This window comes from Akebia trifoliata, unplaced genomic scaffold (genome assembly GCF_017979445.1).
Source record: "Akebia trifoliata isolate Shusen 1 unplaced genomic scaffold, ASM1797944v1 Contig00341_ERROPOS679206+, whole genome shotgun sequence".
In the NCBI taxonomy this organism is placed as follows: Eukaryota; Viridiplantae; Streptophyta; class Magnoliopsida; order Ranunculales; family Lardizabalaceae; genus Akebia; species Akebia trifoliata.
In genome coordinates this window covers 227,074-241,813 of record NW_028236971.1, presented here as the reverse complement: position 1 = coordinate 241,813, position 14,740 = coordinate 227,074, and the positions used below count along the sequence as shown (strand labels likewise).

The 14,740-nt window shown below is 34.7% G+C and overlaps 1 protein-coding gene across 2 annotated transcripts; it reads right to left on the bottom strand.

Annotated features, from left to right (window-relative positions):
• Positions 1 to 9,841: 9,841 nt before the first annotated feature.
• Positions 9,842 to 12,669, bottom strand: LOC147381596 (uncharacterized). Of its 2 annotated transcripts, none has more exons than XM_086430206.1 (2): positions 11,174 to 12,669; positions 9,842 to 10,517 (listed from the first exon to the last, which is right to left on the bottom strand). In XM_086430206.1, exon 1 carries the CDS (start codon positions 12,162 to 12,164, stop codon positions 11,202 to 11,204), a length of 963 nt encoding a protein of 320 aa, XP_086286332.1. In that variant the 5' UTR covers positions 12,165 to 12,669; the 3' UTR covers positions 9,842 to 10,517; positions 11,174 to 11,201. The 2 variants fall into 2 exon arrangements, with proteins under 2 accessions (XP_086286332.1, XP_086286333.1); XM_086430207.1 differs by having other exon boundaries at positions 9,842 to 10,513.
• Positions 12,670 to 14,740: the final 2,071 nt, after the last annotated feature.

Sequence of the window (14,740 nt, the reverse complement as noted above, 5' to 3'; positions counted from 1 at the left end):
GATCAGATCGGCTCTCTATCGAATTACTATTTACCTGGGGCATAAAATGGATCGGACTTATAACCAAATTTCCGAGTGATCCGAAAATTGAATTTAGCGGATATGGATCATTGGAGTAGATCGACGGCCTGTATAAGGCCGGTCCAATATGGATAGATCTATTTGGATCCGAATGTTCCATTTTAAATAATATATCATTCGGATCTGAGTGGCCCTATCCATATATGACCCGGACCCGATTCGGGTTGCTTTTGAATACCTTCAAAGAAGAGGATATATAGTTATGAAAATTATATTTATATTTTTCGATTTCTAAAAAAAAAAAAATTCTACTACTTTTTTTCGCAACATGAATTCTTATAAAATGAATAACTTATAATGATAAAATAAGAAGTAAAAAAGCCGAACGATAAAGAATTACTTGATCTGACATCAGGGATAATGACAAGATTTTGATCGAGTGGGGGGGCAATTAAATATTAAAAAAAAATTATGAGGGCAATAGTGATCGATGTTTTTATCCGTCGATATTATTTGTCACAATAGCTTAGAAATCATTATAGAGATTGAAAATTCTTGTGGGAGCTATTGCTCCCATTGTAAATCTGCCCTTGTTTGACATTAAGAGTTACTTTATCCAACTCAAATCAAGCAATTTGGATCGGATCAGATCAGATATAATTATGATCAGGCGGTGAAGTCAGCTAAGGACCAATGGGGCTATAGCTCCCGCTAAACTTTTTTTTTTTTTTTTCTCACAAACAACTTGTGATTTAGCCCCCCATTGTATTTCTTGATATTAAAGATAGCCCATGTGTTTTTCAAACTCACGAACATGCATCTTTGGCAGAGCAAACCCATCACCCACATGTGCATTAAACTACTTTAAATAAATTAATAATAATTTGTGACTTAATGCCTAGGTTTTAATCAATATTAGAGATACCCTTTGTTAATTAAATTGACCATATTTTCATATAAAAAAATAAGTTAGGTTAATCTCACTAACTTAGTCAAATTTAAAATCTTACTAAGGGTGGTCGTTAGACCCGCATCGATTACTAAATTTCCAACGAGCACCACAACATTGTAGATTTCATAGAAAAACTCAAATTCAAAATAGAAATTTTAAAATAAAGACTTTTGGGGGCTTGATCGAAGGTGTTGAAAATGGACGGCTGTGGAATTCCTAAATTTAAAATAAAAATAACTTTTTTTTTCAAAGTTCTTTGAATTTTTTGCTCTACAACCTTGTGGCATCAGATAATGTTTTCAGATGTCACAAGGTAATGCCATCAAGAAACTTTTCTTACTTAATAAAGAAATTGTTTATCTTCAAAATTTTGGAAAAACTTTCCTTTTTAAGTGATGCATTGTTTTTATATACGTGTTTTCAAAATAATGACATGCACTTCAATGTTGGATAATGATATTTTGATTGTTAGCACTTAGCCCTCATTGACTAAAAATCCTGACTTCACCTCTGATTATGAATACAAAATGGATCAATGCAGTCATAATAGGATCCTAGTTCAATCTAGATCCGATTAAGTATAAAAATATACACATCAGACTATGGATAGATTTAGATCTGTCATGGTTTAACACTTGGTACAAATGATATCTTTCAAGATCCACGTGCAACATGTCTAAATAAAATGACAATCAATTTCAACATGCTTAATGCAAGCATGGAGACGTGTCTAAACTATGTTTCAAGTTTACACCAATATCCAAGGTACCCTTGAGATGGCGAAGAATGCGTAGGTTAATGAATGAATTGAAAAACTTGATTAATTGCATAAGTTGTATTTGGACGACTCGTTGTTAAACACTTCTGCAAGTAATCTCCATGTCGAAGAAACAATGTAATTTTCAAATATCTTTCACATCACACCTAGTTCTAAGTCCAAGTTTTATCACCCTTCTTTCTTTATTTTTTTGTTGTACTACAGTAAAAGTTGTTGTCAATTTCAAGTAAGGTAAAGAAATTATGAAGATGCCAACTTAGCAAGTTGGTAAGATGTGTGGAAAGTGTTTTGACATATTAGATTCGACTCTCTTAAAATCCAACTTCACGATTACCTTCTAAAAAAAATAGTAAAGAAAATATTAGAAGACTTAAAAGGTTATACATATGTGAAGGGGTGAAAATGTTAACATTGATAGAAGATGTGCATCTAATACGATACCAAATGAAATTGATAATGAATTGATTATTAATATGAATATTGTACGAGATGAGATTGCTCAACAAATTTATAATGCCATACATACATGATGTACAATGTTATTTAATTACTTATTGTTTATTTGATTGACATTAAGTATGCTAATACAAAAAAAATAAAATTGAATTTTAATTTTTTAATATTAAATTTTATATTTATACTTATTGTTAACATATTAGTACTTATATCAGATAAATAATCTTTTTCTTAACATTATTTTTAATTTCATCCAACAATTTTTAAATAGTTAATTACCACATAGTTCAACATCTTAATATCACAATTAGACAGTATATTACCAAACAATATACTTAATTCAGCAAGTTGCTTCAGCAGCATCAACAACAACTTTCTTTCAATTTCAACAACTTAATTCAACATCATCAATCTTACGTACAGCTTTTCCAAAAAGAATCTAAAAGGTATAAGCTCTCCCCCCTTTAAATTTTACACTATTTTTATACTAAGTTTTAATTTGGACGTCGAAGAAGTGTTATTTTAAGCACACAAAGACATGAGGAGAGGAGATCACGAGTTATCATCACAAATCTCAAGGTAGTGCAAGTTTTTTGCATCTACAATTTGACGTCATCCGTGATAACTAATAAGGAACCACGAAAAATCACACAGTATGGTCGGGGTCTCAATGAGAAATAGGGAGCTATCATGAATATTGGCCTTCATGGATTTAAGGTTTTCGATCCAATTTATTTATGATCTGATCTAGGGTTTTCATGGATTTAGTATTCGAGTTTGTCAAGGGACAAACTACAAATTGTCCATCAGATCAGGTCTTTGTTCGGTGACGGAAGAAGATCAACGAAATCAATTTCACAAATCTTGGGCTTCGGTGTGGTTTCGCAATGGAGAATAAGAATGAAAGAAATAGAGGATAAAGGTGAATCATGTGTGTGTAGCGGGGTGCGTGTAACAATAGGTCATAGTCGTGTAGGGGACAGTAATATACACGTTTTTAGAAGAAAACAAACGAAAAGTCTGAGAAGAGTTTGAGGTGTGAATTGAATTTGAATATGTGAATTGAGTTTGAATAGGAAAGACACAAGGCGGCCATTAATGGCAGTTTTGGTTACACACGCGTGAGGGCATGTGTTGATTAAAGGCGTGAATGAGGTGCGTGTTGGAAAAAAATGTGCAGAGGAAGAATGCCTACAGAATAGACACATGCCAATATTTAAGGGTCAAATATTTAAGAGTGGTCAGTTTTGATGGATACCAACAGATTTAGTATATTAAGTTTTGCTTCAACGAATCAATTTATATATATATATATATATATATGGGTCAGGTTCAAAGGACAACCATTTCAACACACATATAGACAACGTGTTTTGTCTTATATGGGCAAAAATGTTTGGAATGGACTGATTTTTTGTGAGGATGATCTTTGTGATGAGGAGATCATCCTTGCCAAAAATCAGCTCATTATGAAACTTCTAGACCGTCCAATTTTGTTGAAAAATTATAGACCGTCCAATTTTTATAAATCAATTTTGATGGGGTTACAAGTTTTGGAATGGGATGATTTTTTGCCAGGATGATCCCCTCATCACAGAGATCATCCTCACAAAAAATCAGCTCATTCCAAATATTTTTGCCCATATAAGACAAAACGATGTGTCGCAATGTGAGTCTCAATATGAGTCTTAGGAACGTGACCCATATATATATATATATATATTATATATATATATATACACGGTCCCGTTCAATGGCCAACATTTTGGCAAACACTTTTTCAAAACATGGGTTAGAGGTCTTGGAATGGGCTGATTTTTGGTGAGGATGATCTCATCCTCACCAAAAATCAACTCATTCCAAAACTTCTAGCCCCAGTTTACAAGTTGAAAAATCGTGAACCGTCCATTTTTTGTAAACCATTTTTGATGGGGTTAGAAGTTTTGGAATGGGCTGATTTTTGGTGAGGATGATCTCCTCACCATAGAGATCATCCCCAAAAAAAATCAGCCCATTCCAAGACTTCTAACCCATGTTTTGAAAAATGTGTTTGCCAAACTGTTGGCCATTGAACGCTACCCTATATATATATATATCAGGTTCAAAGGACAACCATTTCTACACACATATAGACAATGTGTTTTGTCTTATATGAGCAAAAATATTAGGAATGGACTGATTTTTTGTGAGGATGATCTCTGTGATGAGGGGATCATCCTGGCAAAAAATCATCCCATTCCAAAACTTGTAATCCCATCAAAATTGATTTACAAAAATTGGACGGTCTATAATTTTTCAACAAAAATTGGACGGTCTAGAAGTTTCATAATGAGCTGATTTTTGGCAAGGATGATCTCCTCATCACAGAGATCATCCTCACAAAAAATCAGTCCATTCCAAACATTTTTGCCCATATAAGATAAAACACGTTGTCTATATGTGTGTAGAAATGGTTGTCCTTTGAACCTGACCCTCTATATATATATATATAGGGTCCCTTTCAGCAACAAAACATTTTGACAAACATTTTGGCAAAACATTTTTCAAAACATGGGTTAGAGGTTTTGGAATGGGCTGATTTTTGGTGAGGATGATCTCTACGGTGAGGAGATCATCCTCATAAAAAATCAGCCCATTCCAAAACTTCTAGCCCCATGTTAACAGGTCGAAAAATCGTGGACCGTCCATTTTTTGTAAACCATTTTTGATGGGTTAGAAGTTTTGGAATGGGCTGATTTTTGGTGATGATGATCTATTCCCTGTAGAGATCATCCTCACCAAAAATCAGCCCATTCCAAAACATGTAACCCATATTTTCAAAAATGTTTTGCCAAAATGTTTGTCAAAATGTTTGTTGCTGAACATTTCCCATATATATATATATATATGGGTCCCGTTCGCCACCCTTAGTTTTACCACACACTTTAACAAACGCGTTTTGTCTTACATGGGTTAGAAGTTTCGGAATGGGCTGATTTTTGGTGAGGATGATCTCTATGGTGAGGAGATCATCCTCACCAAAAATCAGCTCATTCCAAAACTTCTGACCCCATCAAAATTGATTTACAAAAAATGGACGGTCCACGATTTTTCAACGTGTAAACATGGGGCTAAACATTTCGGAATGGGCTGATTTTTGGGGAGGATGATCTTCTAATCATAGAGATCATCCTCACCAAAAATCAGCCCATTCCAAAACTTCTAACCCATGTAGGACAAAAAACGTTTGTTAAAGTGTGTGGTAAAACTTAGGGTGCTGAACAAACGTTTAGCCCCATGTTTACACGTTGAAAAATCGTGGACCGTCAATTTTTTGTAAATTAATTTTGATGGGGTTAGAAGTTTTGGAATGAGCTGATTTTTGGTGAGGATGATCTCCTCACCATAGAGATCATCCTCACCAAAAATCAGCTCATTCCGAAACTTCTAACCCATGTAAGACAAAACGCGTTTGTTAAAGTGTGTGGTAAAACTAAGGGTGGCGAACGGGACCCATATATATATATATATATATATAGGGAAATGTTCAGCACCCTAAGTTTTACCACACACTTTAACAAACGTTTTTTGTCCTACATGGGTTAGAAGTTTTGGAATGGGCTGATTTTTGGTGAGGATGATCTCTATGATTAGAAGATCATCCTCCCCAAAAATCAGCCCATTCCGAAATGTTTAGCCCCATGTTTACACGTTGAAAAATCGTGGACCGTCAATTTTTTGTAAATCATTTTTGATGGGGTCAGAAGTTTTGGAATGAGCTGATTTTTGGTGAGGATGATCTCCTCACCATAGAGATCATCCTCACCAAAAATCAGCCCATTCCAAAACTTATAACCCATGTAGGACAAAACGCGTTTGTTAAAGTGTGTGGTAAAACTAAGGGTGGCGAACGGGACCCATATATATATATTATATATATATAGGGAAATGTTCAGCACCCTAAGTTTTACCACACACTTTAACAAACGTTTTTTGTCCTACATGGGTTAGAAGTTTTGGAATGGGCTGATTTTTGGTGAGGATGATCTCTATGATAGAAGATCATCCTCCCCAAAAATCAGCCCATTCCGAAATGTTTAGCCCCATGTTTACAAGTTGAAAAATCGTGGACCGTCCATTTTTTGTAAATCATTTTTGATGGGGTCAGAAGTTTTGGAATGAGCTGATTTTTGGTGAGGATGATCTCCTCACCATAGAGATCATCCTCACCAAAAATCAGCCCATTCCAAAACTTCTAACCCATGTAGGACAAAACGCGTTTGTTAAAGTGTGTGGTAAAACTTAGGGTGCCGAACGGGACCCATATATATATATTATTACTTCGTTTACAAGGTTGACCACGGGTCAAAAAACTTACCTACAAATACAATGTAAAAAAATGGTAAACTTAACTTAGCAATGGTCCCTGCGATACCAACTTGCAACTAGCAAGGTCACAAAGAACTGCACGCTATGGAAACCTTAGAGCGATTATGGCCACAATGATGAATGTGTTTTAAATAAAAGGCAAAAGGTGGGGGGGTGTATTCGTGAGCATCAAATTCGATGTTTAACTCGACTCAATTTGATTAGTTGGTGAATTGACCAAGTTGAGGGATTCCCCCCAGTCTAATGTTGTAACTATGAGGAACTCAACTGAGTCAAGGGACTCGGTGGTTTCATGTGGTATAGATTATTCCTCGAGAACTTGATCAAGTAGGGGGATTCCACCAAGTCGGATAATTCAATTTGTAACCCAAAAATTCGATCGAGACAAGGGGCTTATGATTAAAATGGTAAATTTACATAAGTTTCAATTCAAATTCTACTCGCCAAGTCATACAATATAAATAGGAGTCCAATTTGGAGGACTAATTTGTTAATAAGCAACATACCCCAACTCACTGATCTCGACTCAATGAGTCGAATGGGTTTGACCTAGGAAATTGATTTGTAAATTGGATTTGATCAAATTACAATATTTTAAGCAAAGACACAAATCAATAACACTAGATTGAGAATACATTATTTTTTTGTTCAATTGTTATTATTTATATTGCTTAAAGACATGCAGGTTGCAAAGGAACTTAGCGCAAAAGCCTTTTTATGAAGTATAGGTTTAATAATTATGTTCATAGCTTCAATTATGTCCAAAGCAATCCCTCCCTTGTATTATTGTAGGACATTAAACATGCAAGATCCTTTCAAGAGAAGACTTTAGGAATTTATTAACAAGAACATAAAATAAAATGATATTTGATGCCCTTTTAACAACATTAAAACTTCTTCCAAAATCCAAATGATCAACGGTCTATATGAGTGAGATTATAGTGAGCTTAGGACAAGTTGTTGCGAAATTGTCCATGAATAAAGGAATAAAATGGATTTTCGAGATTGAAAACCATCCATTATAGGAGCCCCATCATCCCTAGCCATGAAAGATTGATCATGCAAGAGCAACTCGAGAGAATTCAATCTTTTCTTCCTTGATAATCCATCCACATTTGATAAATTCTCTCCACCACTCTTGATTTTGGAGCCATGGATTCCTCTCTGTTTTTTCCAATTATAAAAGGTGAGAGATGATACGATGGTGACACACACTTACCACTCACTTTTCCTGCCCATACTCCAGAGTCCAAACTGGTTATTATAGAATTCTCAAAGCAAATTGGCTTCATGCCGACAATAACTAAATCCATAATGAATGGAAAGTTGGACTCTCTCTCTCTCTCTCATCCAAAACTAAAACACCATTCATTTGAATGATAATTCCAAGATTTCACAAACAAAATAAAAAGAGTCATGCTGGGGTGATACAAAGGTGACAAAAACTTGTGGTGGCGTGCACATTACTATAGATGCTTTTCCGTGAGATATGAGTAAAAATCATCTATAGTTATGTGCATGTCACCACATCATTTTTGTCACCTTTGTGTCATTCCAATATTTTTCAATAAAAAATATTCTAAACCCAATACCTAATTGAACTAATTATTCAAAGAAGACACGAAGACCATGTATATACTAGAAAAGCTGTGCATAAGATTATTAAGCAAAGAGTCGTGCTGGCGTAACATTGAAATGTACATCATAGGAGACATTTCTGATATGGATATGTGTCACAACCATAAATGTTTTTCCTCAAGATATAACTTCAAAACAATAAATATTTATGACAAACCTCTTTTGATTTGAAATTATTAGACAAGTAATTATGTCAAGTTCTTAGTCGATCTTTCTCATGTATTTTAGTTGAAAAAATTTTAAGAAAAAAAAAAAAGGTGGATTTTACAATGTCAAGTTCGACAATTTTCGTGATCAAAACAATAAAAAGCAATGACCTTAGAAAATAAATAAAAAGTGGTTAGCTCAACAATAACGAGGGATCATTAAGGAAATTTTTTTTACTAATTGGACTATCAAGGTACCGTCCAAAATTCAAGACCTATTAAAAAAGAAAACCCTCTGCCAGGGAGCTTTAAGTAATTTTTCCTAATTTCTATTATTTTACTTTCACTTTTACTAAGAAAACGGGTGCGAGGTTTAAATTTTACTAAAAGGTCTACATGTAGCGAGTTCAATTGGACACACTATTTTAAAGTCTCTTGGAAATGCTAAAGGGCGTTTTCACTCATTAAAATGTTTCCCAGGAGGCGCTAAGGGGTATTTTTTTCTCTCTTTTCTATAACATAATTATCATCCAATCTTTATTCCAAAATTTTAAAAGACTCGTTCAAATCTATCTAGAATTACTTCTTTTATAATTGAATATAAATGGCCTTCGCTGAACATGTGTGTAAAAATTGGTATTTTACATGTCTATAGGAAAAGCTCGTAATTTTATGGTCTAGGACAATTTTAAAATAGTAAAAAATTCTTTTAAAGATGATAGTTTTTTATGAAATCAGTTCCTTACTATCATAGTAAGATTTGGAAGCTTAACAAGGCTCTTTTCGCTCAAATGGATTATAACATCAGAGATCCAACACCACAGCTCTACAGTTTCATTCAAAACTCACATTCAAAAATAATAATATAATAATTCAAAAACTAATTTCTTTTCAAGTAGATCCAAGGTTTTGAAAATGGACAACTACTGAACTTCTATAAAACTCCCAAATTTCAAAATAAAATAAAACAGTGAAAAATTAAAATTCAAAATTCATAAAATTCCATCCTCTATAACCTTGAAGCATCGGATCACATTTTTAGATGCCAAGAGGTAAGCCCAAGGACCATTGGTAAGGGTGAATTCCTTACTAACTTGGTAAGGCTAAGGGGTACTCTTATTTTTCAGAAAAGGAATTTCGAGGAAGAACTTATTAAAAGAGCTTTTATAAAAATAATTTTTTTAGGAAAATATTTTATTAAGCTCCAAAGGCCGTCAATACAATAAAGATAGGTTTAATATATTAAAAAAATTCCCAGGGAACTTGAGTAAGAAGAAAAGGAAGTCTTTGCAGATGGGATGGTTGACATGCGCCCAAAAGAAGGTTTGAGCATACGAAGCAACCTCTATTACTTGGCCTAAGTATGTTCATATCTACAATTTTGTCCAAAGCTCCCTTCTATTACTGTAGGACATTCAACACCCAAGTTCCTTTTAAGGAAGGCTTTAGTAATTTAAAAAAGACGTTAAATAAAATGATAACTGATGCGCTTTAAGAACATTAAAATTTATTATATTTTCAACCTTTCCCCTTTCTCTTTCCAAAATCCAAATGTCCATCAGCTCAATGGCAATTCGAATCCAATAAGTGGTGAAAGTCCGTAGGTTGTGTGTTTGATACCCAGTATGAGCAATATATCCTCGGGCCCACCCGCGAGGGTGTTCCCTCTCACTTACCTTGTGCGTGTGATGTGCGAGCATTGCCTGGGGGAGGGTCCCATATGCCTTGTTTCCGGCCCTGACTCATCTGGTCCTCTTAGTTAGATGTAAGTCCGGACACCCCATTATCCAAAAACACAAAAAATAGGGTCCATCGGAACCATGGTTTAGTCATGAACGAGAAAAGAAAGATCGAGATACCCTTTTCCTCCTAATCTTCCAGATAATGAGATGACTCAGACAAGTCATCACAGTATTGTTCATGAACAAAATATAAAGGGTTTTAGAGATTGAAAACCATTATAGGAACCCATCCCTAGCCATGTACAAAGGGCTCTTCGTTGTTCCATCCACATCCGGTAAATTCTCTCCACCATTCTTGGGTTTGGAGCCATGGATTCCTCTTTTTTCCATTATAAAAGGTGAGAGACGATGATGGTGAGACACACGCACCACTCACCATTCCTGCTCGCACTGAAGCTCTCCAGAGTCCAAACTGACTATAAATTTCTCAAACAATACAAAGCAAATCAGTCATGCAAACAATAATTAAATCCACAATGAATGGGAAAACCCAGAGAAGGTCGAATGTCTCACCCCCAATTACTTCCAGATTCCAGATTAACAATTACTTCCAGATTCCACAATCAAAATAAAAAAGAAGAAAATCTTCTAAATCCAACACCCAATATCAAAACTTAACTAATTCTTCAAAGAAGACACAACGACCACAGATATACTAGAAAGCTGTGCACAAGATTATTAAGCAAACAACATGCTAAACACTATTAATTAAATCCAAAGGCCAAACAGTATATAATTGTGCATGAGATTATCAGGCAAATGAAGCACTAAACATTACATATTCATTAAATTCTCAGTTTTCAGCTAAAACCCATCTCCCAAAACAAATCTTTAACACAAAAGAGGAGCAAATTAAGTCTAGAAAATGGGCTCACCCTTTTTTCTCTGCTGCTTAATTACAAGCCCCAAGAACCCTATCAGATTATCAGAAACAAAAAAGAAAAAAGAAAAAAAGGAGAAAAAAAAAAAAAGCACTAAAATAGAAGGAACCTACCATCAAACGACCTATATATACAGAAATTTGCACATATGAAGGGAATATCAAGATAGATTTGTAAGCGAAGAGACTTACATCGACAAGGACACGATGGCGACATTATTCACTCACCATCACCATCGCCGACACTCTTGTCCGAACAGATATCCCCCCCACCACCTTCATTATCCTTCTCTGAGCAGATATCCCCACCACCTTCATTATCCGACGCCTCATCATTGTCATCCTCCTTTCCCTTTCTCTGCGTCTCCAAGCACTGAAGCCTCATCTTTAGATCCCCCAACTCTCTTTCCATCAAGAAAAGTTTCTCCTTTAGTGTCAAATTCTCCTCTTCAAGCTGTGCAATGTGGGCATCCTGATCGTCCACTCGATTCTCTAACATATTAGCTTGTTCATCACCACAATTAGGGTAAATCATCTCAAATCGACTCAAATCATGATCCAATCTCCTCTCAACCTCGACGTGTTCTTCAACATCACTCTCACTCGATCCTCCTTCATCGTCTTCCTCATCATCATGAATCTCGTGCCCTGGTGATCGAAGCCGAATCAAACCATTCATCGATCCGTACCCATCAAGTCCCCACTCTTCCTTCGCAGTGTCTACCAGATCTTCCCTTGAAGGGGAAAATTTTGGAGTTGGGAGGATCGCTGGTGTTACAGGGCACGGCGAAACTAGGGACGCTATCCCTCCTGATTTCTTTGCTCGGATTATAAACGATGTGGTGTTTCTCGGAGCAAAAGGGGCAAATCGATTGAATTTCTTTTTCGGATAAAATCTTCGGGCCTTCATTCGATTTTTAGATTGCAATTCGTGTAATGTTGGAGGAATATAACCTCCAATTCCAACATTTTCGATCCTCCGATTCTCTTTACGCTTATCGGCACTCTTCTTTCCCTTCCAATTGTTCCTCCCAGGCTTCATTCCAACGAAACCAGGCCGAGATCGGTTCTGAAATTTTAACGGATCTTCAGGAGGTGGAGGGAGAGGAACTGGAGGAGGCCAAACTCCATAACTTCGATTCAACATCTGAGACTGATTCATCGATCGAGACTGATCGTTCATCTTATATAAAGATTCCAAATTTGTAACCCTAATTTCCACCTAAACTAAACAAATTAGAACGAAATCAAGCACTAGAAACCCTAAATGCTAGATGTGATTATTAGATTTCAGATTCACAAGAGATCGGTTAATCTGATTAAGAATCCAAACGTTTTTAAGATCAACAAATATGTAATCCTTATAAGGAATATTAAAAGATTTGCAGCTACAGAAACCCTAGATAAAATTTTCAGATTAAAGATTAAAAAAAAAAAAAAAAAAAACAAAGAAACAGTTTTTAAGATCGATAGATCTGTAATTCTTCCAACAAAGAAGAAAGAATTCAAGTTAAAGAAACCCTAGAAATTTCTTTTTCTTAGGGAAAAACGACAGAACAACACATCAAGACAAGACTATTTATAAAAGCGAGAGACAAGTTTCGACGATGTAATAAATCTCTCTTTCTCTAATGGCGATCGAATCGAAATATCGAATTAGAAAGGATGGAAACGGTTTTGTGACTTGTGAGGCCTAAAAAAAAACTGAAGAGGAATTTTTATAGAGGAAGAAAATGGGATGAACAGTTGGATTTACTGTTTAGAGATTGGACGGATGAGATTAAGAGTTCGTACTTAGACTCTTAGAGTCGGTGTTTGAGTCTTCGCGGAGAAGTAACTCGGTTGAGAAGTTCTTCGTACTTAAGTTCGAGAACGTGTTGTCTCATGGGTTTATGAGTGGATAAATACCCCTACAGTTGTATTTAATTACAAAAAAAAACACAATACGGGACGAAATCATTTTGGGTGATTTAGAAATTTCCTTACACGTTGTGTGGTCAATATTATCGATACCCTATGCGTTCAAAACTGATGACATGCCCGTCTTGACCTAGGTTTTCTATGAGAGACTAATAACAATAACTTAAATGGCCTTTTCTCTTACTTATTCAACCTCATCTTCATCGATGTATTGTAGAAAATCCACCAATTCTCCTCCAAAAATCTCATCTTGTCTTTATATTTAAAAGTTGAAAGAGATAGAATCTTAAGATTGAAGATGAAATTAAACTATTAAACTCTGAGCTAAACTATTTTTAATATCTTCAATGCTCCAAGGGATCTCTTGATATTTCAATCAAAATTCCATTAGTCTTCTAGTTCTCTAAAATTCCTATCTTGTTTTTGTGGTTTGAAGGTTGAGAATATAAGATTTTATATACTTGAAAAAAGAGGTAAAAAACTTTACCATAAGTTTGAATATGACAGATTTAGGAAAGAAAATCAGCTAGAAGTTGAATATGAGGGTACTTAGGTCATTTATGATAGACTCTTAGAGAAGACTTAGGTCAAAGGAGCATGTCAAATGTGTTGCTCTTGGCCTCGTCTTCTCTATATTTCCTTATGTTCGTGTTCTCTCTAGTTCTATCAGAGCATTCTCATGTTTGATTTAATCATTCTTTCCATTGTCGAAGAAGTACGAGGAAAGATAATGCATGCATTGAAATTTTAAATTGATAGATATGCAAATGCCTTGTAGAGAGCGACATCGTTTGCACCTCATCTTAGTCATCTTTACTTAAGGTTTCAAGATTTTCGAGAAGCACACATAAAAGAATTTGGGAAAGTGATCGAAGGAAGGTATTCATATTGATTATATTTGAATTTTATTTCCATAACCTAAATTATCATTTTTGCAATTTTTAAATTGAAAAAAAAAAACCCTATGTACATTCCTTTCAATTCTATTTATTTAAGGAGAGTAAGATGATTGCTCTTTCATCAAACATATTAAAAATAATTGCGTATTTTAGTAACACCCCTGAAAAATAGACGAAATTAGGATTACCCCACCCGCCCCCCTCCATAAATGCAAAATGAGGTCTACCCCGTGAACTTTTGTTGACTTGGTTAAACCATTACTAACGTTTATTCTGTTGACAATCTACGATTTGAATACCCAAACTACCCTTGTAGTATTTAAATTATCAAAATACCATTGTTTTAGTTATAAAAAAAAAATTCAAATCAAATCTCAACAATTGGATTGAAATATTTCACACACATTGGATTAAAAGAAAACCTAGATGAAATTAGGATTTTACCATATCTCACTAATTACTATTTAGATCGATAAAAGATTGGTTGAAAAATAATTAGAATTCTCAAGATTATTGTCTTTAGAATGATTAGATCAAGCATACTTGAGTTGCTTTAATTGAAAGATACTTTCGCAATTTCAATGCATAAAGGTATATTTGACATTTGATCATCTCTATTATCTGATTTTTTTTATATTAACGATTTGACCGGGTCAACAAAAGTCAAGAGTAGTCCTCATCTTGCATTTCACATGATAAATCACCAAACAAACGATATTATGCATTTGCATTTTGGTTGTAGGAATGTAAATTATTTTTTCGGACAAATCCATTTCCCAATAAAACGAATAAAAAAAATTTCCTTAGAAAAATGACAACAGGTTTATTTTCTGTCTCAAGTTTAAATATTGTATCGTTCATTTTCACGTTACTTGACCATTTTCCGTGGAAGAAATCTTTTAAAAGCATAATGATTTTCTGACGCACCATCTGACATACG

What these genes read in the sequence shown, in the direction of transcription:
- LOC147381596 (XM_086430206.1), bottom strand. Translation starts at nt 12,164, where the DNA reads ATGAACGATCAGTCTCGATCGATGAATCAGTCTCAGATGTTGAATCGA.